At 35.4% G+C, this 24554-nt stretch overlaps 1 protein-coding gene across 1 annotated transcript; it reads left to right on the forward strand.

Annotated features, from left to right (window-relative positions):
- Positions 1 to 340: 340 nt before the first annotated feature.
- Positions 341 to 22754, forward strand: LOC150099678 (ras-related protein Rap1-like). The gene is made up of 3 exons (XM_090403477.1): positions 341 to 482; positions 19704 to 19877; positions 22387 to 22754. Exons 1-3 carry the CDS (start codon positions 341 to 343, stop codon positions 22752 to 22754), a joined length of 684 nt encoding a protein of 227 aa, XP_090259603.1.
- Positions 22755 to 24554: the final 1800 nt, after the last annotated feature.

Below are 24554 nucleotides of genomic sequence, written 5' to 3' on the forward strand. Positions count from 1 at the left end.
TATTCGTTTCTTTGTTGTCCTTTACGTGAAGTGCACGCTTTATAGGTAGGGAAAAAAAAAGTGAACGTCACAGAATGAAATTTTCTTGTCCCTCTAGCGGACGAAAACAAAACTAAAAAGTTTTCTTCCTTGTGATATATTAATGTACAACCCACTATATACCTATGTTTATCTTCACCTCATCGGGAAGATGGAAAAAAGATACATTGGTGGTATACGAATGATTGAGCCAAATCATTAACTTCTGGGCAGATTTATAAAGTGTATCATACAAAAATCTCAGTGACCAATATTCTAAAAAACGTATATTTCTAATATTGCTTTCCGAAAATCGGTTGCAATGCGAAATAACAAGTTCGTAGTACTAGGAGCAGGTGGAGTTGGTAAGACATCGTTAGTAGTACAACTTTTGGAAGGTGTCTTCTCCAGTACATACAAACCTACAATAGAAGATTGTTATCGACACACCATTCAACTGCCGGGTAAGTCAATCAACAATCTATTGCGTTCTGAGAAATCATGCATGTATGTTAATTCTATGACTAACGATGATAAGGATAAAGTTTCATATATTAAAATGACTCATTATCGTCATTCTATATTAAACATAAATATCAATGTTCATTTTAATGATTTGCAAATTATATGTAGTAGATGATTTGTGTTTCAAAATATTCTAATAAAAAAAAGTCACAACTGTATCAGATATAACAGATTTACGTAGATCCTACAGCTTAAAAAACTTTTCCTTTACAAAACTTCCTTAAAAAGGGAAACTATCATCTAAACTTGGACCAATTAATCATGTTTGCCAAATATCATATTCAATGGATCATAATAATATTAAACTGCGGTGTTTGCAGGCTTGTGAGGCACATAGACCGACATTCGTAAGTTTGGGATAACTTTGGGATAAGGTGGAATTTATTTCATTCTTAGGGCTAAATATATATATATATATATATATATATATATATATATGTTAAAGATACCAAGCTATTTTAAACCTGGTTTTACTCCATTTCCCAAGTGAGCAAACAGACAAACAAGTCAAGTTTGCGTGTTGCAGGCCTAGCTGACCCTGCACGTAGTGCAAGACCAAGGCAACTCATGGTAAAAGTAGAATAAGCTCTGATCACTAATCTTAATATTTACCCTTAATGCCAAAACACATCTTCATGAAGGGGATGCATGATGCTCTGTATTAAAGGCAAGGGGCCACTACCCAGACCAGTTTCGACCTTTATTGAGGTCTCATCAGTGGGAGCCAGGCTAGAAATACCAAGATTTTAGTAATACAGAGCTTATAAGTATTTAGTAAAACTAGGTTTAAAATAGCTTGGTATCTTTAACATTTATTATACCCAAAGTAAAATACTTTCTACAGTTATATCTCCTCCTGAGATTTTTATTTAATAAGGTTAAAACACCTTATGGTAACTTGTTCTGGTAAAATACTTATAAGCTCTGTATTACTAAAATCTTAGTTTTACTAGCCTGGCTCCCACTGATGGACGGGATTCAAATCCAGGTCTTTCTAACCAAAGGATTTCATCCAAGCTGACTGAGGTTCACTTATTCAACAGATAAGTTAAGAAAACATCGACTAATGATGACACACACTTGAAATATTTGTACAATTATATTACTTTATAGAATAAAAGAAACGCTTACTGAATATTTAAGAACACACACATCCCTATAAGTTTATAAAATAAATTTATCTTATAAACCTATATTAATCTTAACTCACCTTCAATCGAAAAACCGTATAAAGGTTCCTCTGGTCCTATAAAAGATTCGAACCCACGTCTCTTAAGAGGGATTTTATAAAACATACTATCTGAAATTTAATTTTGCAGAAAAGCAATAATCAGGATGAAATAATCCATTTGTTCCTCGTAAGACCGCTTAATCCAATACATGCTCAGAGCTATAATTCCAATCTTTGACTAGAAATAACAACTAGTGCACCATATTGTTCTTCATACATGAAGAACAATATGGATCACGTATGAAGAACACCATATTGTTCTTCATACATGATCTATTGAATTAATAAAAATCACAAACAAAATAAGTAAATTCGAATTTTAATATAGCAAAACACAAATAACAATATATATATATATATATATCAACATCTAATGCGAACTGTTTTGTTAAAATAATGAAAATAAAGGAATGACTGCATTATACTCCATAAGTTCGATTGAAATAAGGCAGTTGTATGTTCACTGCTTTTATGTATACTTATGACAACACGTGTATCATGAGCGCCTGCTATATGTAAGTGTCCGCAGTGTATGACTTTAATATTTTCATGATTCCATTTCCATAGCCAAATCAAAAGGGCGGCTGTTCATTCAAAGTTTGCAATCTCTCCTAAATTCAAGCGCAGGAGTGCGTCTTAAAGATTAAGATCAATCTTTAATCCTTTAAGTCAGTGCTTAATGCTAAGTGGTGAACAATCAGACTTAACATCGTATTGTATGATCAGCCATATACGAGGCAATTCTTTAATAAGCAGCATAGTTTTGTGAAATAATGAAAATTATATACATCTTCATTTAGGTAGCATATTTCTTTCCTTCCCAGCGACTTTACATGAATTAAAAATAAATAAATAAAAATAAATGTATATACTTTCGTATAAAATCAAGGACGAGTTTATTGATTAATAAAGATTTGATTAAATTTTAACTGTATTATATCAAGCGATAGAAATACAATAATAATAAACTATTATGATTCTAAAGTTAAATCTATTCTTCCACTCCCAGAACATCTACACTTTTAGTCACATGATATAAAAAAAAAGAGAAGGAGAATAACTCGCTCTTCAGATGAGAAACGAGATTTCACTACGTTACCTTTTACCCTGAACGAGAGAACAGCTAATTTTCTTTGAAATCTACAGCAATTGCTTTTTTCGTCTCGAAAAACTGCATCTTCTAGTGTAAAGTGCAACATACTTTTTTGTAACAATCATATAAAACATGAAATACTCCTGAATCCATATAGGCTGCTACTATTAGTCAAGTTAAAATAGGGGAGGGAGTGGAATTAACGTCAACATTATGTATGAGGTAATTTTCAGTAGTACTGATGGAGAAGGATAATTTGAAGAGTATGATGACGATGGAGGGAAAAGAAAAGTCAGTTTGGGGCCGAAACATTGATTCCAACTTGTTTTGATGGCATGGAAGAAAGGAAAAGAATAATAAGTTTGTGCTAAAATCACAATAAAAATCTCTGTTTTACAACGTATGGAGAATAAACTGATAAATGTTAAGTAGAATGAATACACTTAGCGAGAGAGAGAATTTAAGGAAGTTCTGTACAGAATTTTGTAAGATCTGAAATGTATATTACAGTTAATTGTTTTTGAAGAATAACATTGGAGTAAAAAAATATCATGCAAAAAGCATGTAGACGAAGATTTCCCAAGTAGAAAGAAATGTAGTGGGAAATTTTGGTAGATCAGAATTGCATAAGTATGAAGATATTTTTATTTTTATTATTATTATTTTTGAGAATAACACTGAATGCATTTTTACTCAATGAAGTCTTCGAAGTCATTCTTACTGAAGAATACGACCAAGGCACAGCAGACGTCTAAGTTACTATGAAGTCTAATGGCTCTTGCTAATTACTGTTCATATGCTTTTCCTATCACAAGAATATTGCTTTGAATTTCTCCCATATTAGTCGACATGCTGTCCACTGTTCGCGCAGTGAAGAAGAAAGGGGAAAATAAAGAGAGTGAAAACAGAAGCTTTAGCATAAGCTTGGTATACATCCCTTCAGACAAACGAAATCGCATGTTACAGGGTGTTTGGGCATGGCAAAAATTCAATATTTTTGCAAGATTTAGTGAAAAATCATAATAGCGAGCATTAAACAAAGGGGATGACTCGGATTCTTCCGAAGAAGGCGAGCAAGGCTAACATGACTTTAATAACAGCCGAATGACAATGATTTATTCTCTGTTTAGGATGAAGGTGGGAGGGGGATGAATTTTTACATGGAATGAGAAAAAACGCCAGCAGAATAATAAAATAAAAACAACAAAAAGAGGCGAACGATGAAGTATATTGTGTCTAATCAATACAGCCAGATACAATTTCCCGTCGTCATTAATTCAGAACAATGAATCATTGTATCCAACAAAATGTAGTCCCATAGTAGTTTCCCATCTTCAGTAATGCGGTACTTGAGAGGGAAACATGATGCCAAGCAGGTCAAATTAGTCTTTAGACGATGTTGCAACAGAGAAGGCTAGATACAATAATGTACAAAAGATGCGAAAGAAAGGATGAAATGTATGCATCGATGTCAGAAACGCAAAAATTTCATGTTCATCGTTTTAACAAAAAAGCAAATCGTATTTTTTTTAAGACGTATTTCGTATTAAATCGTATTTCTTTGCCAAGAAATACGATAACAAGGGAAATTTAAAGCTTAAGGAAGAGATGACATTACTGACATGTTTTGCTGTATTATATTGAGTTTTCTGTGAAAGTGGTTCAAATTGATTCTAGTGGGGTAGTAAACCAAGTATTGGGAAAAAAAAAAAAAAAGTGTGTGTGTGTGGGGGGGGGGGGGAACAGTGAACTTTAGAGAAACCAAAGTTTTGTTTTTTTATATATATGCTGTTTGCCATTAACCATTTAACCATGACAGATAAGGCCGTCATTAAGTGTGTCATGTTCAATCGCGTGTATTCCATTTGATCAGTTTTGCTGGAAAAAATTGTATATGTTTTGCTGAAAAAAAAAAAAAAAAACGCGCTTCCACATGAAAGTGATCAACTTTCCAGTTGCGGGGGAGTTCTGAACGATACTTTAGATTTAGTTTTTCAAATAAGAGTTTTTCAAATTAAATTCAGGTTTGGAGTTCAGAGAAGATGGTTTGGTTGTAACTACGGCCGAAGCCAAAAGCTATGACGCCTGTATTTGTTTTAATTGCGTGTTTTGCGGGATGAAAATCCCTGCCATATCGGAATGAAGGCAGGAAGCGAATTTATATGTATTTACGAAATTAATTTTTGAGAAAAAAGAAGCATCGTAAAACAATACCACGAAGAAACACACAATTAGAATCCGCATTTCCAGTGTAGATTTACACTGTCTAGAAAAACATCATTTTTTTTAGCTTTAATCTAAATTTAATTTCTAAAGTATCAAATAATTCTGAGTCCGACAACAGCTATGGCAGTATATGCTTTATCAATATCGAATTGGGATTAGAGGATAAATCATGAAAGGTTGTGTTGATCGCTCCTGTAAAAGAGGTTTTACGTGTTATTCGTTTTTTGTCCTTAGGATAATTAGTGTTTGATAGTATATTGATTAAATTAAGTATTAATTAAATTCGTGTTTTTATTATATTCGACTGTCTTTGAATTATTTTCTAGTGAATTTGGTGATATATTACAAATTAAAGTAATGCGCCAAAACAACATGAGACCAACAGAGCATCAACAAAAACTGATAATGAAGTCGAGAACAAGAAGCTTGCCTCCTGCACAGAAAAATGTTAGTATTGACACCGACGAGAATATAGAATAAATTAATTTATGAGGATCAAGACTAAAACAAATTAATAGACAACACAGGAATTTAGATAAGCGCAGGAAGGATAAAAAATAAATAAATAAGCAAAATGAGAGCTAAAGTACAGAAGTATGTAAGATACCATCGAATAATGCTAATCAGGTAAGTAAGCGTGAATGGAAAGAAAGATGCTTATATGGTATGATGATTCACTTATAAAACATACCACTGATGACCGCATTACTACTTGAAGTTTTCTGGGCGCGAAAAATCAAAAACGTTACAAATGCTATAGAAGAAAATAAAATAAAAATAGTGGTAGTTCTTGTACCTACGAGAACTAGGTACAAGCAGCTGAATGTGTTTTGTATTAGGAATATGCATATGCAAAAATTACTGACTGGGATTATCTGATTTTCCTGTCTCTCTTACTACGAAGTGTCACAGAACTAGATCACGATGAAGAAATGGTGAATATCAACCCGTAAGAACGACTAAATTATGTATGATAAGGGAGATGCGTGTGATGAAACAACGATTGCGTGCTCGCCCAGATTCTGACTTGACAAGTATGTGCAAGATTATCTGTATAAGATAGGTATTAGATACAAATAAAGATCTGCAAAAAAAAACGGAGATATTAGGATTCTTTAAACGAATGATAGGAGTTTCGGGAGTAAGTGGATCGTATTTGCTGTCTTGGTGAACATGTTGTTACCGCAGATCGTTGGCATTAGTAAGATCTGGTTTCAGTGGCAGATATACCAACTGCAGTTGTTTAGTGTAACAGTATTTTAGGAGAGTATACGTAGGATAGAAAGAGGAAGTGTAATTTATGCGCTGGTAAAGATATGAATGATGTAACAATGTTCCATGTAGTAGTTTGAAGAGCTATGTGGTATTAGGTGAAATTCATAGTGAAGTGTTTCAGACCTATCGTATTAGTTCCTGCTGAAGATGAAATGCATTGCCAAATTAGTATGGGCATAAAATGAGTAGTTATCAGAATATTGGCTGGGTGGATGAAATCTCATAAGGAAAAAGTCTAATTTAATGATCTACTGCAAGACAATATATATATATATATATATATATATATATATATATACTACAATTTAATGCTGCAATAAAGGAATGTGCTGCTAGAGTTCGAAGAATAAATAGACTAGGAATGAAATGGATGTGCGAAATGAAAGATCTTCTTAAGCAAGAGATCTGAAGAAAAAAAATGACGTAGAAGGAATATCAAGAAATATCAATATCATAGATTTTAGCACATCAGTTTCATATTCACACTAAGTCTGAATATGAAAAGAAACTGGCTCTGCATGCCAAGAATAACCCAAAAGAATTTTCCGTTATTCTGTGAAAAGAAAAAAAATCAATTGTGAAAGAATAAGTCTATTAAATAATATTTAGTATGCGAGCTCTTACCAACATTTCCGAAATCTTCACTACCACTCCAGAGATACTAATAGGCCGATAGATATATCAATCTTCTTCCCATTTTGCTAAGAGTTATCATATTGGAGTAAGTGATATGGAGCTCAATGCTACTTCTACACTAGTTGAAGAAACTCAGGTGTGTCAGCAAGTACTAGTGCTGTTGCATAAACTAAATAGAAATTCAGTTATAGGAACTGATAGAATTTCAATGCAAATGCTAAGGGGGAGTTCAGTAAAAGTGGTTGCGCCCTTTCCCTGGCTTTATAACTTGAGTTTGAGCACAAGGAAGATTCCACAGGAGTCGAAAGAATGTATGATAATCCAATTCCACAAGGGTGATGCGAAGATTGATATATCTATCGACCTATTAGTATCTCTGGAGTGGTAGTGAAGATTTCGGAAATGTTGGTAAGAGCTCACATACTAAATAGATTGTCAGCAAATCTATTCTTTGTAATGAACAGCATACGTTTACTAAGGGAAGGTCATATCTGAGCAACTTGTAAAGTTAAAAAAAAAGCAAAATAAAAACGAGAAACAACATCATCTCAAGACTAAGTGGAACTATCTGGGGTTGCAGAGCCGAGGTGCTCAGGACCTTGGGTCTGGTCCTTGTTTACTCTGCTACAGAGTACCATGCACCAGTCTGGGAAAGAAGTGCTCACACAAACATTATTGACTTCTAACTGAACATAACCATGCGCACGATTAGTGGGACCTTGAAATCCACCTCTCTGCCATGGTTAGCTGTGCTTTCCAACATAGCCCCACCAAATGTATGAAGAAGACAAGCTTTATCAAAAGAACTGGAGAAAATAAATAACTCCCTACTGCCTCCCCACTCAACCCTTATAAATCCCCCTAGAACCTGGATGAAGTCAAGGTACCCATTTTTAGGACATTACTAGAGCCTTTTCTGGCCAAGCACTTTCAATTCACGACATGTGTAACCAACAATGAACTATGAACCTGCCAACAAATGGCTCTCTTGTAAAAGACTCCTGCAGCCGCCATCCCGGCTTCATCCTTCTAGAAGACTATGGACAACTATCAACAATATCAGGGCGAACTGGGGTAGATGTGACTACCTCCTACATAAATGGAATGTGGCAAATTACCCTTACTATGACTGTACCCACATCCTACAGACTATCAAACATATCATCAGTGACTGCCCCTTCGCGTTTCCATAGCGACCTGCAGGAGATACACAGTGTCAAAGGAGGCTCTAGAGTGGCTTTCAACAGTGGACATCGAACTATAGTTGAACTCTGCCATAAGAATACCTACCTACATACTTATAAAATCAATCATATTTAAAAATATATTATTTCTTTGATTCTCCACTCTTAGCACAACATTTTTTAAATAAATTATTATCTATGGCTTTATTTCATTTGATGTAATACCTGTTACTTATACATATGATATTCATAAAAAAACAAACCCTGTAATGCATTTTCCTGCATTAAGAAATCAATAGAAACTGTTTTAGCGCTAACTTTTGAAAATTGATAATTATCCGGTTTTATCCTTCATCAAATGAGCTCATTTCCACCAAAGATTTGTAGATCTATCAGTAATGAGGTTATGGAAGACAGCGTCAGTCACCTCATGTTCCAACATCATTGTGGATAGTGCGAATTTTATGGTTGCTTCTTTCGGAGTTGCAGGGTTAAAACTTACAGATACAACTGTGATTTTATTGTGTTGTTGAGAAAGGAAGAAATGCTATATAACTTCCATTCTATTTATAAGTATTTCGTGGAATGCCAATTTCAAGATTTCAATGAAACAGATTTGAATTGGGGCCATCTCAAGGACCTGACTGATCGAATACCGATTTTGTTTTAATACTAAAATCCTGTTCTTCGGTTAAAAATCTCTTATAAAATTTATGCGGGACCTTTTCTAGCTAAACACATGAAAAGAGCACTGTATATTATGTATTTGCTCTAAATAAAATATACAATGCAAATAAATTATTGTCAATACTGCATTTGTGATTAATGCCATACATTTATTGAAATAATATATATATAGTAGATCATTTGATGCTATTTTGAATGGAAAGAAACCAAAAATCGAAATGGTCTATTTTTTTTTGTTAGTTAAAGTAATAATCACTACAAATTTCAGTTTAAATAGCTGTTTGCCGTTTGTACTGAACCGAACACATTTTATTACATACTAATAATTGCAAACAAACGTAATGTAATTATATAGTTCATCTCTATTGCCATACACAAAGAAACAGAATAACTAGACTTAATAAATAAGGAGTGAATCAAAATATTAAAAACCTTAATTTGCAACATCATTTTAGTGGGATAGGCAATTTTTCTTTATTGTTTGAAGTAAAAATACTGATCAGTTTCATAACACTTCTTGTCATTCATGATAATCACAGCAGGTCGGTTCGAATTGACATGGTCAAGATGCAGTTAAGGTAAGTATAAGTAAAATATTTCTAATTTGAGAACCAGTTAAGAAATTATGGAGTAGGTATGGTATTATTAATACAACTACGATTCAATGCATTCTGTCCCCCCCCCCTCTGCGTGTTGCATTTTACAGTAGTAAAACATTCCAAGATTCTGTGTCATTTCAATACGACATTGCTGCGGTCATAAAAACGGAATAATCCCGCAGATGTTCAACAGGGCTCTGTGGAAGCCAGTCAAGTGTGGTGACGTTCATGTCCACAAACCACGCAGTTACGGAAGCAGCCTTATGACACGGTACATTGTCTTGCTGAAAGAGATAATGGTCAGTTCCAAAGAAACACAAAGTAAGAAGCATTGCATTGTTCAGATACCTCTCGTAGCTCCACAAACAGTGACTAAATCAGGAAAAACAGAACAATACCATCACACCGCCATCTCCGAATTTCATAGTTGGAGTTACGTACTCTGGTAAGAGACGTTCAACGGGCATCCGCCACACTCACATCCGTCCATCTGCCCGGTTGAGAGTGTAGCACTATTCGTCGCTCAGTAACAGTTTTCCAAGCTTCCACGTCCCATTGTACACGCTCTTTGCACCACTGGAAATGACGCTGCATGTTGGCTCGGGTAATGTAGGGCTTGCATACTGCAGTCCTACCATGGAAACCCGTGTTGTGAGCCTCTGTTCTGAATGTTTTTATGCTGATTCGTGTTCCAGTCGATGCCCAGATCTCCACATTCAACATGTCGGCCTACGAATGGTGGTTTTTACATATAATCCTTCGTAGCAACCTACGGTCAATTTTGGTGAGTGTGACGGGTCGTCCACTGCGGTCAGCAGTGGACTACTGCGCTTCCATCTCAGTATGGTATCACTGACTGTTGACCTGGGATGGCCCAATTTGTCAAAATTTTGCCGAACAGATAGGCTTGCAACATAGCATCCTATCACAACGCCTCCTTCAAACTGTCAGTTCATTCTCCCAGCAATTTAACTCGGACATAGTTGTACTGACTTTCGAGCATCATATTCCTCGAATTTATACCGGATACAAACAACGCGCGACTTCTTACATGACACGATGCAACTTGTCCATGGGGAGGTGTCCATTGACCTCTTTCCAAGCAGTATATTTTGGTCAGCTCTGCTTTATAGCATGCGATTTATACTCTCCTATATATTCTCCTTATATGCTAACACTATGCAGATGTTATTCAATTCAGATAGTGATACGTTTGGAAACCTAGTGATTATAATTGCTGTTTACAGTCTCAAAATATTTTGAGACTCGCATACGTATTTCAGCCAGGCAAATGAGACCAATTTCATATGCAACAGCGAATGCTTAAATAATAAAGGCGTTGAGGCCAATATATTATACCTGTTAATTGCACGTGTTCTTCTGTCTTACTGTCCATTGTGAACGTTTCCCAGGGTAATTCGTCACACTTTACGGAAGTGGAAGGAAAACTCCTTCAACCTCCATATGTGACTGACTAAGCCATCTTCAGTTGAAACACTTATAAAAAGGATCTTCGCCTCTTAAGAGTTTTGATTCGAAACACATCTTGGAGAAAACTTAGCAGAGAAATCCCACGTTGCGCAAACCAAACAACTCAGCGAAAATTAAAAAAAAAAAATCTACCGTCACCATGAAACCAATGGAATTTGATTCCTTATCCTTTTCACTAAGTGAAAGGAGCCTACGTTGTCGGTCTTGTTAACAATATGCATTTCATTTTTCATCACACAAGCTGTAGATAAGAATCCCACTTCTGGATTGATGCTGAATATCTGCATTAAAACAAACATTCTTAATACTTTTATTCCCGAGAGAGAGTGGTTAGGAATCTTTCAGTCCTAACCACGTTCAAAAAACCAGTGCTATCTATTGTTGAGTTCATGGCTACCGATGATTTTGAAGACTTGGAGACAAGAGAAACAGGCTACTGCTACCATCTCGTGTTCTTACTCTAGTAAATGGTGTTTCTATATTAAAATTTTCTAACCGGATTAAAAACCAAGTTTGCGAGAGAAAATCTTACTTGCCTGTGTCAGAGACCGATTAAGAACCTAGCTAAAAATAATTGCTCTAGTCGGTGACTAGATTCGCATCTATAATGGATTTCAATCTTCCAGTCTAGTTATGAAACCAGAAGCTTTTCTACAAGGTTACAGAAGTACCTCGTATTCAATATCTCTAGCATTTAAATTAATAGTATTATTCAGCGGGGGACTACCATGTATTTAGTGGAGGATTCAAGTGTCTTGAAAAACTGCGGTAGTTTTCTTGAATTATCTTATCTTAGCTCGTTTATGGCTCTGTATTATATAATATACACTGTAGCAGATTAAACCAGCATTTCTCAACTTGCTGGCCGCGGTCCACTAGTGGGATGGAAGAAAATTTTATTAGTAAATAAATATTTTATCTTGGATTGTACAGTTTAGAACATGTTAAAAATTCCTATTAATTAAAAATAGTTCGTTTACATAATTCGCTTAATTTCAATATAATATGCATAAATTTTGCCGCAAACTGAATATTTCAACGCGCGAGTGTACATAAAATCAGCCACTGTGTGCTGAGAAATGCGCAATATAGTCCTTAATTTTCCTCCTACTTAAATTTTCCACAGAAAATATATTATGATTGTGTATGTGTTATGCCAACTACTCCACAATTTTGCACTTAGAGACAGCATATGAAGGCTCATCTCTACCTATTGATAAAGAATGGGGTATCGGCTAGTGGGCCTTTCCAGAAAGAGTTTGAAAAACACTGCCTTGGACGAAAAACAAATGTCGCAATCATTCTTGCGACTGCTACGGAGGGAATAAATAGTTTAAAACTGGATAAATAACTTTAATGAGAAACTAAAAAGAAAATGTAAAAGATCCATAATTCAAAAGAATAAACTCGATCTAGTACATTGATACGAAATTCAATCAGACTATAAGGGGAAATTCCACCTACTTGCATTTAGTAGGAAGTTGGGTTATTTCGAATTATGTCGAAGCTAAGGCTACCATGCCTAAGTATATTAGGTCTGTTAATTGCGTGTATTCTGGATCTGTTTTGCGGAAGAACATCGAGTTCTCATGATGATGAAACCTTCTACCCGCTCCCCCCCCCCCCCTTCTGTGCGAGTCTAACATTCAGTTGAAATATCCTTTCTTTATAAAGGCCTCTTGAAAGATTGCTTGAAAACATAACATTCTTACAAACTAAAACTTGTAGACATGTGAATTAACAAGTAAGGCGTACTATCCTTCTCTTTGGGAATAGAGTATCCCACTAAATTGGCTGTGGGTTCTAATCACACTGAGGCATGACTGTGAACATCTTCAGGTGGTAGATAATTTTCGTCTCTCGGTGTGAAACCACCAACCATTTTACTGGAGGCGTGAAGTAGCTTGAAAAATTTCCATATTTGGTATAGCAGAATTCCGGAATTATTTGATCCCATTAGATTATCCAAAGTTCTAAAAATATGCTATACATGAACTATTCATAGTTTGGATTGCCACAAAAAATTATTTTATGTAAAATGGCGAACGAAACGATGGCTAGTCCTTTATTCTCTATTCTGGGTAACTATTTTGTGAAGCACTGAGAAGAAAATTAAGCTCTGTACATCAAAATCACATTTATGAATCCGTTTCATGTTGCGCACAGATGAACTACAAGCTTCTCTCTCTACAGATACCATTATTTTTGTATTGGGGGGAGGGGTACCATATAAGGCACACCGAGTTCTATTTCTTATCACCAAACAAGGTTAAAAAGAGAAAACGTAGCGCCTGCAAATACAGTTGCAAGTAGGGTAACATAATCCGACTTTTCGTAAATCATAATACGGCAGGATGTCCCAAATTAAAAGAACGTGTTAGACACAATCTTTATCGTCACTGGGATATTCATCCCACCCTGCAAAACGCTATCGCGCTACCAAGTGGTAGTGTATTTTGTTTAGATAAGTTTAATTAAAAGTTATTAGGTTAATTATGACAATTAACGGTTGGAGAGGGATATAGTAGTAAGTCTTGCAGAGCCACCTCTCTTTAAAAAGGACACAATAGTATAATACCAATTAATGACCACGGCAAACTATATGAATTCAATCGGCATAACAAATAGTTGATAATACAAACAAGGTTGCTAACAGATAAAAATTCACATAAATTACTTTAAAATATTATTTAAAAGGCACGCCTTCAGTCAATGTCAGAAAATCTGTATTCAAGTTATATTATCGTTCAGCACAGACTTCGTATTTCTTTAAAAAGTCGAGATATTTTAACGGAAAAAAGTAATAAACACTTACCTCCGACAAGTACTCCCACTAAGATTGACGTCACGTGATTAGTTTGGCTGAAGGTATCTGCTTCCCTACTTGACAACAATGGAACTGTCTATGATATGCTCCATACTGAAATTTGCATAATATGGATAAATGAGTAAATCACAAAGCTTATGACTTCTACAATATATTCAGTTTTGTGAAATAAAATTGAACGAATAACAAAAACTGCAATTGCGTAATTCATTCTTGGATTTGATGTAAAAAATAATAAGCTAAACATTTTGTGCTATTTATTATTTACATTCAATAACTTCACCAGGACGATAGCTGTAGTAGAGAAAACTCTCCCTCCCCCACACACACAAAATCTGAATATTTCTAGTAGAAGTTGTTTTTAAACGTAGTCACGTTGCGTCATTTGAGAAGCGAGAAACGTTCAATGTTCTGCAAGGCTTTAGATTGTTATTGACATAATGGAGATCTGATGGTTGCATAAACTTACAAGTTCCAGTTGTGATGAATCAGGAAGCCCTCGTTCCTGTTTAAGGTGCCATGCTATCGTATATTAATATTATACGTTTCAAAACAACTGCTGTTAGAAGCTTTCAGAATTTGGTTATTGTTGTTTATTCTCTGATATGTTTTGCTTCCTGAAAAAAGTGTGTATTATTATTATTGTCTCGTAAATGACTTCTGCCTCATCGAGGCAGCACTAACCATTACTCACAGAACATTTATCATAGGAATTTCAAGATTAGGAAGAAGCTTAAATCTGTGCCATGGCATAAAAACCTGCAGGGTAAGGATATTAGTAGTGCATGGGAGATGGTTAAGGGTCACCTAGAGGAAGCAATATTAAATTGTATACCTAAGGTAAGAAGGAATAATCAGGTAGGAGTTAAATGGATGAGTAATATCATTAAGCATGAGCTGCAGAAGAAGAATTTGCTGGTCACATATCTCTTTATAATCCATCCATAGCATTTTCTTTTCTGCACCTCATGCTTAATGATATTAAGCATGTGCTGCTCACGAACGGCACAAGACTCAGGCAAAAAAGGTGACCAGCATGGCAAGATCAGATTATGAGAAGAATCTAGCCGAGCAAGCCAAAGGAAATTCCAAAAAGTTCTTTCGTTATGTGGCAAGTAAGTGGAAAAACGATTATGGCAGATTAACCTTAATGAGTGATGATGGTCATGAGGAGTAACTTAAGGAGGGATGATGGTCATACCACTTTGCAATGGTATATCATCCAAGTGAGGCTACTGCTTTAACATATGTGACAGATACTTATGTGGGAGCAGAGGTGAATGAATTGGAGGTTCTTAGGATATTGCAGAATCTCAATGTAAATACAGCTGTGGGATTAGATGGAATATCAGCTCAGGTTTCGCGAGGATGCAAGGTAACTGGCAAATGCCTTTGACTAGTCTCTTCAATTTAAGTCTCAGCCCTGGTACAGTTCCAAGGGAGTGGAAAGAGGGCAAAATAATTCCCTTGAGTAAAGGAGGTTCTAAGACTGCAGTACCATATCAGAGACTAATCAGTATCTCAGGCGTGGTGGTAAAAGTACTGGAAAAAATTGGTCATAAAGAAAATTCAAGAATGGATGGATAAAAATATCATACTGGATGAGGGCCAACATGGTTTTTTGAAGGATCACTCATGCCTTAGAAAATTAATATCTTTTTATAATAGAGTAACAGTTTAGTTGATCAAGGAAATGGCTACACGATGATTTTACTAGATTTTGCAAAGGCATTTGACAAAATACCACATGGAACTCTGATGCGTAAGTTGGAACGAATGAGAATGGATATGACACTGGTTAAATGGATAAGAGGGTGGCTGCTGGACAGATATCAAAAAGTGGTATATGGAGGGACAGAATCGAGGAGAAGACAGGTGACTAGTGGTGTGCCACAAGGTTCAGTGCTGGGATCATTGCTTGAAAGGAAATATTCAGTTGTTCGCTGATGATGTGAAATTAGGTAGAGTAACAGTTAATCAAGGCGATGTGGAGAGCTTGTAGGAAGATTTAAATAGGCTGTCAGTATGGGCAAAAGTTAATGGATGTCAATTTAATGTCGAGAAATTTAAAGTTATGCATTTTGGAATAAATAGATTAAAAGCTGCGTATCTCATTAATGACACTGTACTCCAGGAAATAGATGAACCTAAAGATTTAGGGGTAGTAGACAGAGAGTTAAAATTTACAGAACAAATTGCTAAGATAGCCCATAAGATTATTTGGCTATTTATTTTAATTTATTCTTATGGCAAAAGGAATACAGAACAGCTACAGGTCAATGTCCAGTCTGGAAAACCAAGGCCTCATCTGTCACCGTGTGGATGTCCTGTAGACCACCACCGTGAAATTGGCGCCTAGGGCAGTCGTTCACAATATGAGTAATCGTCTGAGCCACTGGAGAACAATCGCAATAAGGGTGGTCTAACAGTAGCCACATCTACCCTGGTTAGTTCTGATCCTGTTGATTGATGACCAAATCTTCTAGGACGAGCAAAACCAGGCTGCAGAGCACAGGGATCTTCTAATCAGGAAGCCGTTTGTTGGGAGATTGTTGGACTAGTATCCTCTCCACATGGCAGGGCATCTGAAGAGAGTTCGTCCATGGACCAGAAAGGCTTTCAAGATTTAGGCGAAGACTAGGTGGATTTATGAGAGTCTGTTGCAGGGGCAGGAGTGGGTTGCTCATTGCTTTATTAAATTCTTTAATCGAGGCTTGTCTTCTCCGTATATGTTTGGTGGAGCAATGTTAGAAAAGACAGGCTACCACGAGATAGGGGTGCTTCTCACTGTCCCACTAATTGTGCGCATGGTAGAGTTTAGCTGGGTGTCTATAATGTTAGTGTGTGCACCTCTTTCCCATACAGGGGTAAAATATTCTGCTGCAGACAATGCAAGGACTAGTGCAGAGGACCTTGGGACTTCTGCACCACAACCCCAGGTTGTTCCAGCAAGCCTTGAAATGATATTGTTTCTCGTTTTAATTTTGTTGGACAGGTTGGTGATGTGCCTTTTATAGGTTAGGCTTCTGTCCAGGCTCACTCTTAGGTATTTCGGGTTTGGCTCGTGTTCTACCATTTTTCCACAGAAGAAAGGTTGAGGTATCGATTCGCCTCTGCATTGTTCAGATGAAATACTGTGGACACAGTTTTTGTTGGATTTGGCTTCAAGTACCACTGCTTGAAGTACTCTTCCAGGATGTTCAGGTCTGTGTTCAAGGTTGATTCCACGTTGTTTCCAGAATCTCCCTCGTTGATTTGGCTATTGAAAATCACATTAACAAGTAGAGATAAGGAAGTTGTTATTCCTCTTTATAAGGTCTTGATACGTACATATTTGGATTACTGTGCTCAAGTCTAGTCTCCTGGGCTTCTTGAGGGTGGGGAAGATTCATAGGTGTGACCAAGATGGTGAGTGGTATGTGGAATTTTCCCTATGAAGATAGACTGGGGGTCTGTGGATTGCAGAAGTTGGTTGAAAGGAGGAAAAAGAGGGGATATGATAGAAAAATTTATGTTAATCCTATAAAACCCTTTATACTTAAAGGATTTTATAGGATTGATGCAGGAGAAATGTTTCAACACTTGTGCTGGAGGAATCAGAACAAGGGTTGATCCCTGGGAGTTGAACAAAGGTATGGTAAGTAGGGGTGTGAAGACTAGATATTTTGTTTGGAGGGTCGTGGATGAGTGCAATGGGTTGCCAGATTCAGTTGTGAGTGCTTTGTGCGTTAATGAGTTCAAGGAGAGGTACGATAGATTGAGTGAATAGTTTGGATCTCCCTCGATGTCTTCGGACTCCATGGAGGTGCCCGTGCAATCTACAAATATGTCTCGCAATTGTCGTTTGTATTTACTAATGTTCCTCGCAGTTTGGTTTAAGTATGAACGAATAACAAACTCGTCATGTGATTTACAAAGGATTAAAAAAATCGAATCAAAAGTGAACTGTGTCATAGAAAGAGAAATACATCCACATTACAATCCAAGACTTCCAATAAACAAAAACATATTTATATATGATTCATTCAAAGCAAAAGTTACATAAGATGGTCAGTTTAAAGCAGATAATGCTTTTTGATATTATGTTATCAAAATAAATAAAATAGAAAAAGCTATTCTAATTGAATGCAATATATTCCCATCTTATTGAAATCTAAAATATCGAAATTAGCATCTTACTGGTACTATATCTGCAGGTTAGCTTCTTTCCTAGTTACAATATTTATTTTCTAAGAAACTGTTGGCTAAATTTATCACTTATTTCACCGTCATGTCCATGATCGTGTTTCTCGGAGTTTGTTAATTTAGAAATGCTGGACTAGACATCATAATGCTGAACGTATTGATTTCTTATGAATTGAGCAGACGTGCATTCTTTAATGAGAATGCACGTCTGCTCAATATTTAATACTGCATCGCCACCTTGTGTGCCGAAGCTTTAGCCCCTCTTGTTTACACTGAAATTTTCTTCCATACAGAAGCAATATTTGTCACAATAGTATAGGTGGATAAAAGTACTCGAAGGAATCTGATAAATCCTATATATTGCCGTAGCGGGCTTGTTACTTCCAACTGATTAATTTTTAAAATGAACACTTGCACATATTGATTAATGATGTACAGTGTTATATTAATACGACATTGATCGTCTTCTCAAAAGGAAAATTTTTCTTTTGTGGCTCTGAAATCGTAGACTGGCATTTTCAGGTGAGTCAATTGCAGTTAAGAGACTTAACATTTAAAAAATATATAAAGTTCCGCTTTTAAATAATTTTTTATCGAGATGGTTGTAGAAAGTTCATTCTTTAGTTACTATGACTATATCGATTATTAGTTCAAAGCATCACATTTCAGAATTACTCATCACATTTGCAGAAATATTATAATACAATGATGGCATAAAGAACAACTCTTTCATTCTTTGCATATTGTGATATTCAATTTTATGATACTGGGATTGCATATTCTAGTTGCATACTGAGCAACTAGGACAGTGGGTATTTGCTAAATAAATTTCATCTCCTTCTAAGATGTCATTCGCTTGTTACTCCGCTTAGAGTTAAACTGGATTGCCACCGAGATAAATGTGTCTCCATCCGGGTGCTGGTCTCTCATCCCTCAAAACCCAAATTTCAGAGATACATTGCAGAGTACGTCGTTAAGTGTGCGTAATTATGGAGATGCTTAATTAAACATGTTATAGTATACTATACTCCAAAATGTATGAATTCTAAATAATATGCTACATATAAGATGTAAAATAAACGTATTGTTTTTCATGTTTTAATAATTGGTGGCGATACAATTTTCGTCCATTAAATAATATGCTAATAGGTTGGATTCTTGTCGCTGATGCGAAAAACAATTTCTGGATAAAAAGAGGCTTTTCAACCCCAGGTAAGTTGGTCGGTTTCATGCAGAGGAGATCGTTTTTTTTTTTTTCCCTCTCTTTCTCCTTTGAGATAACTTGGGTTTTCTTATCACGTAATAATGGGTTCGCAGCAGATGAACTTGTAGTTGTAAGATAAAGAGAACTACTTCTAATGCCTGCAAGAGAAGTAAAAAATCGAAACCTGGACAACGTAAATAGGAACTTGATCTAAGTAGGTATTTAAGTAATTGATCAGGATGTAGATTGGATCATCGTAGTGTAAGGAACTTCGGTGAAGGTGAGTTAGCCAGTTCTTGCGAGTGTAACAAGGTTTTTAATTCCGCAAAACCGGAGAATATATGTAATTAATAAACGAAATACGTTTATTATTACAGTTGTGTCTAAGCAGTGGTCTCCCACACACAGGCACATTTTATTATTATTCCACCTGCACTTATACTACTATTTCAGATGATGTTTAAATGACGCTCTGTAGAAGCCATTTATAACTGATGCTACTGTAATATTGTGTTCCCACAGATGGAATATTTCACACGCTGGAGATTCTGGATACAGCCGGATCTCATCACTTTCCGGCTATGAGAGAGCTCAGCATTCGATCTGGAAGAGGATTTGTTCTTGTGTTCTCAGTGGACAGTCTTCAATCGCTACAGGAAGCAACGCAACTGTGGGAACTGATCAACAAATTAAGAGGTGAGGCAAGTAATTTTTATTTGCGATTACATAACAAATTGGATAGCTCTGATTAGAATACTTTCTATTTGAGCATTTTCCTTAATTTGAGCAAACTACAAAATGTATTTTATGTTTTGTCAGCTCTCACTATTAATGGACTGTTGTGCAATGACATTATTGATCATCACAACAAGTGATAACGAACTTTTTTCTAGTTTTATATAACAAAGCAGTTACTGGAAATGTAGATACTGAAATTGGTTTGATTTAAATCAAAACTGAAATGAATTCGATGCGTTATAGCAATTGATTTCAAAAATCTGTCATTCGACATTAATTCACCCAAGACTCAGCGAACACAAAAATGATTTTCATATAAGAAAAAAAAAAGTTTGCTTATAATAAATTTATTCCAGACGTGACTTTCAATTATAATTCATTTTCTAAAATAAACAAGAATATAGCGCTAAAATATAATAATTGAATATCACCATGAATTTAGAGACAGAGAGTATACTGAATGCATGTGAAGTCATTATTCTGCTCTTCGGTAGACATTTGAAGCTAATTCCAAACTTTCTAAGTCTACTTAGTTCTTAAGGAAATAATACCCCTGTAGTTAAAATAATGTTCACAACTTCCTAATTACCACTGACCAAGTTTCGTCTCCAGGATAGAATTCAATTCCGCTTTACTCTTCAAAGAATTCTTTTGTTTTCGTGTGTCTGTTTCTTTCAGTATAGAGAGATCGATCTCGAGATGGCTCATAAGAATCTCTCTCTCTCTCTTAGGATTTTCCATTTTCTCGAGTCAAATATTTACTCACGATCTTAATCTGCACACGCGACATGAATATGAATACTTTTTTTTTTTTTTTTTTGCATATTTCCCCTAAACAGTTACAGTTGATGGGAAACCATCAACTGAAAACGTAGTGATAAACTGTAAAAGCAATCTTTCTTAAATATCTTTCCTTTGATAACGTCACATTTGTAGATGTTAAAGATAGAAACTTTATGTACATCACTCACAATCATTGGAAGAATCAAAACAATTTATCAGTGAAAGATTTATCCAGTTTTATTTTTTTATAAAAAATTCTGTATCAGACTTCCTATTATTTAGTATGTAAATAGAACAATAAGTAAGAAAAATAGTGCTTTCTATTTTGAGCATTTTCTTCAGCGTACACTGCTGAACACTAAGTTCAGCAGTGTACGCAACTGACATATTATGGAACATTTACGCCATTTCTTGCAACCCATTTAAAAATTACCAATAATTATATTTAGTGAATTGAAAGTATGAAATGAAGTAAGAACAATACTATTTGGTAGCTTCTATATTTAGAGGAATAGCGATGCTTGAAATTAAGGAGTCAGTTATTAAGTGTCCACAAATTCACATAAAATTAAAACTAATCCAGTGTTTGGTTTACTATGCCCTTAGAAAAGGTTACTTAAGAAACGATTGTTTGACTGATAACTGAATATTTCCAGACTACTGCAAATTTTGCTAGGCTCCTGTAAGTAAGAGCTGTCTTGCACAGCTCTTACTTACACACTATTATTTTATTACTTACTGTCATAAAAGACTTCCCCAGTCTTCAAGTGCTATGTAATTTATGAATGAGTTCGTATAGTCCAGGGTCAATCTACTAAGATGAGTTGAGTGGTCGCTTCAGCGTGCCACTTGTAAAAAGTGCGCCGATCTTTGTGTATAGTGCTAGAAGTGCCGTACACATAACTTGCTTTTTTTTTGTAAGCAATATAAGAGAGTTACATGATTAAAGTATCATAAACGTCAAGACAGACCAAAGAAATCATAAGAAGAATGGAAAATTAAACTCGATAAACTTATTTGCATCTAGAAGTGAAAATATTCATTAAATGTCAAGTACTAGTAAATGTCTAGTACAAGTCTATTTACGCAGCGGAGGCAAGATGTAAACTAAGAAGCGTAGCATTCATTTGACTACACTCATGCGATTGAGCAACTTATTCCATAGTTTTGTAGCTGGGCCTTTAGTAACGATAATATAGCAGAATAGTTTGGCGTTTTTATGTTGTCATTTTGTGACAACGCAATCACCCGAATGTTTTTATTTGTATCCACTGCTTCGGCAGCATGAGCAGACCTGTCTATTAAATTTAAGGGATCATCCATAAACCATGTACAGTAATGTTTAAAGTCGCTCACACATTAAAACACACGTCAGAAGTGCCAATTTATGTAATATAATGAACTGAACCCCCCGGCTTACTCTCCTAAGAGGACTTCCCCAGTCTTAAAGTACTACGTAATTTATGAATGAGTCCTTACAGTCCAGGGCCGGTCTGCTATAAGTGATCTCTTCAGCATACCACTTGTAAAAAGTGCGCTGATCTTTGTGTATAGTGCTAGAAGTACCGTACACATAACTTGCTTTTCATAAGCAATATCAGAGAGCGTTACAAAAAATAAAAAATAAATAAATAAATAAAAATAAATAAACAATAATTAATTCGTATTTTCACTATCTTTACAGGGCCTCACGTACCAGTTATTTTAGTAGGCAACAAATCGGACCTAACAGAGAACAGACAGGTTTCTCACCAGATGGCAGCACAAACGGCATGCGAAGCGATGAAAAATTGTCGATACATGGAAACAAGTGCTAAATACAACGTGAACGTAAATGAACTCTTTACTGAAATATTGCAACAGGCACGTATAATCGAACAACCTCAAGTAGAGCCGTCAACACGAAGAACGTCCAGGCGAATAAGCCGAAGACTCAGCTCCATAGGAATGTTGATGGCAAGTCTTGGACTGGGGCGGAAAACCAGTAACACAAAACTATCAAGCACAGAAGAAAATGACGAAAGAGGTTTCGGGAAGTGCATAGTTCTGTAACAGAAAGATGTTTTGTTCCAAACTGACAAAATTACCAATAAAGATTTGATTGAGTCACTTCTATATTCCGTTCCGAGTCTATGAGTGCTGTTTTGAATAAGGCAGTAAGTCCCAACACCTATACGTTTCATAATATAAGAAAAAATATTACCAGTAGACGAAATTATAGCTGTAGGCATTATTCGGTGTTCCCCATAGCTAGTCACGATCCTAAAAAAAAAATAAACTGCCTGCCAAAATCACACCCACATAATAGAAAACTCCTAACAGGTATTGCTTCAATATGATACGTGACCGTGTTTCAGAGTGTGTTAATTTTGTATTTGTCATTAGAGCAATTTGATATACCATCGCTACAAAAACATTTCTGTAATGTTCCTGTATCGGAGATCGTTTGCACTGTAATTTGGTCCAACTACAAAGCTTCTGTCCTCTACAAGCTAATGTCACTTTAGAATTTCCTTAACGGCAACATCTGCTGAGACAATAGTCCCTATTTTTAAACCGGACGTAGTTACAGAAGCTCATTCGGTAACCATGGTAACTTGTTACGAAATGACACGACAGTGTATCCTATCTGCAGCTCAGAACCCAAAGACAGCTTGTTGACATTTACTAGAAAGGTTACACGTATGACAAAATCCCTCGTAATCCGAGCTCGTGGCAGTTGCAGTTATAAACAGTTCATTCTGTGGCCTATAATTAACGACGGAGTGTCAGAGGAGTCTTTACGACAAAGTTAAGATGCTATTGAACCTAAAAGTCAACGAACAGACAGTTCGACACTTCTTTGTTCTTTGCCGAAAGATTTTTTTTTCTCATAATTAAAAAGATAACTCAGGCAGTTTATTTTGTAAACGAATTTTAATTCTTTGACGGAATAAACAAACAGTCAATTGAAATAAATAAATGAGCGTCTTTGCAAATCAGTGCAAATATTATCCTTGTTATTCTTTGTGTGTGCGAATATCGTCATATTTATTTGATATTTAATAAGTATTTAATATTTTAGATGATCAAATTATAATTCATTATGCATAAATGCATGTATATGTGTAGTATTCGATGTATATTATTTTCAGTTCGTGAAACAGAAACTATACCAACTAACAACATTGATTATGTTATTTATACCAACTAACAACATCTACTTGATTATGTTATGTATTGATTATATTTCAGGTTATTTGATTACTGAATGTATATAGAGTTTATATATATAAATTTAAGGATGCATCATTCTCATATTTTTGGAAATATTAAATACTCGTATGAACATGTCTTGGAAATTTTGCATTGTTAATTACGGATCAAGGTTTCCTTAGAGGACCAAAAGAAAAGAAAAAAAAAAAATCGGTAGCAAAAATAAATATATTGATAAAACCACATGTCGAACAATCCAAATAAAGTCACTTGAAGCAGGCTTTAGTTTAGTCATTCCTGCTAAATTATGCTTTTAAAAATACGAGTTCTAAACTTAAGATTCCTGTTTTAAATTAATAAAAGTTTCAACTAAAATATCTCAAATTCCACAATGTTATACTAAGGAGCAACTCCAGTGAGTATTCAGCATCGAATAATAATAATAATAATAAAAATAATAAACTTTGACCGATGTGATATTGGAGTCCTAAAGTGAAAAAAGTTCTATGTTTGGTTTTTAGAGCTGAGTTTCTGGACCAAATAAAATTAAATAAAAATACAAAAAAAAAAAAGTAAATTAATAAAATTAGAAAAAAACTTTAGTCCACTCTCGGTACTAAGGACTCACAACCTTCCGTAAGTGGAAGTCATAAAAAA

This window comes from Typopeltis vanoorti, chromosome 14 (genome assembly GCF_054136105.1).
Source record: "Typopeltis vanoorti isolate ZY-2024b chromosome 14, IOZ_Tvanoo_1.0, whole genome shotgun sequence".
Classification (NCBI taxonomy): domain Eukaryota; kingdom Metazoa; phylum Arthropoda; class Arachnida; order Uropygi; family Thelyphonidae; genus Typopeltis; species Typopeltis vanoorti.

What these genes read in the sequence shown, in the direction of transcription:
- LOC150099678 (XM_090403477.1), top strand. Translation starts at nt 341, where the DNA reads ATGCGAAATAACAAGTTCGTAGTACTAGGAGCAGGTGGAGTTGGTAAG. An exon ending in ACACACCATTCAACTGCCGG is followed by an intron (nt 483 to 19,703) that starts GTAAGTCAATCA and finishes GTGTTCCCACAG; the next exon opens with ATGGAATATTTCACACGCTG. An exon ending in ACTGATCAACAAATTAAGAG is followed by an intron (nt 19,878 to 22,386) that starts GTGAGGCAAGTA and finishes CTATCTTTACAG; the next exon opens with GGCCTCACGTACCAGTTATT.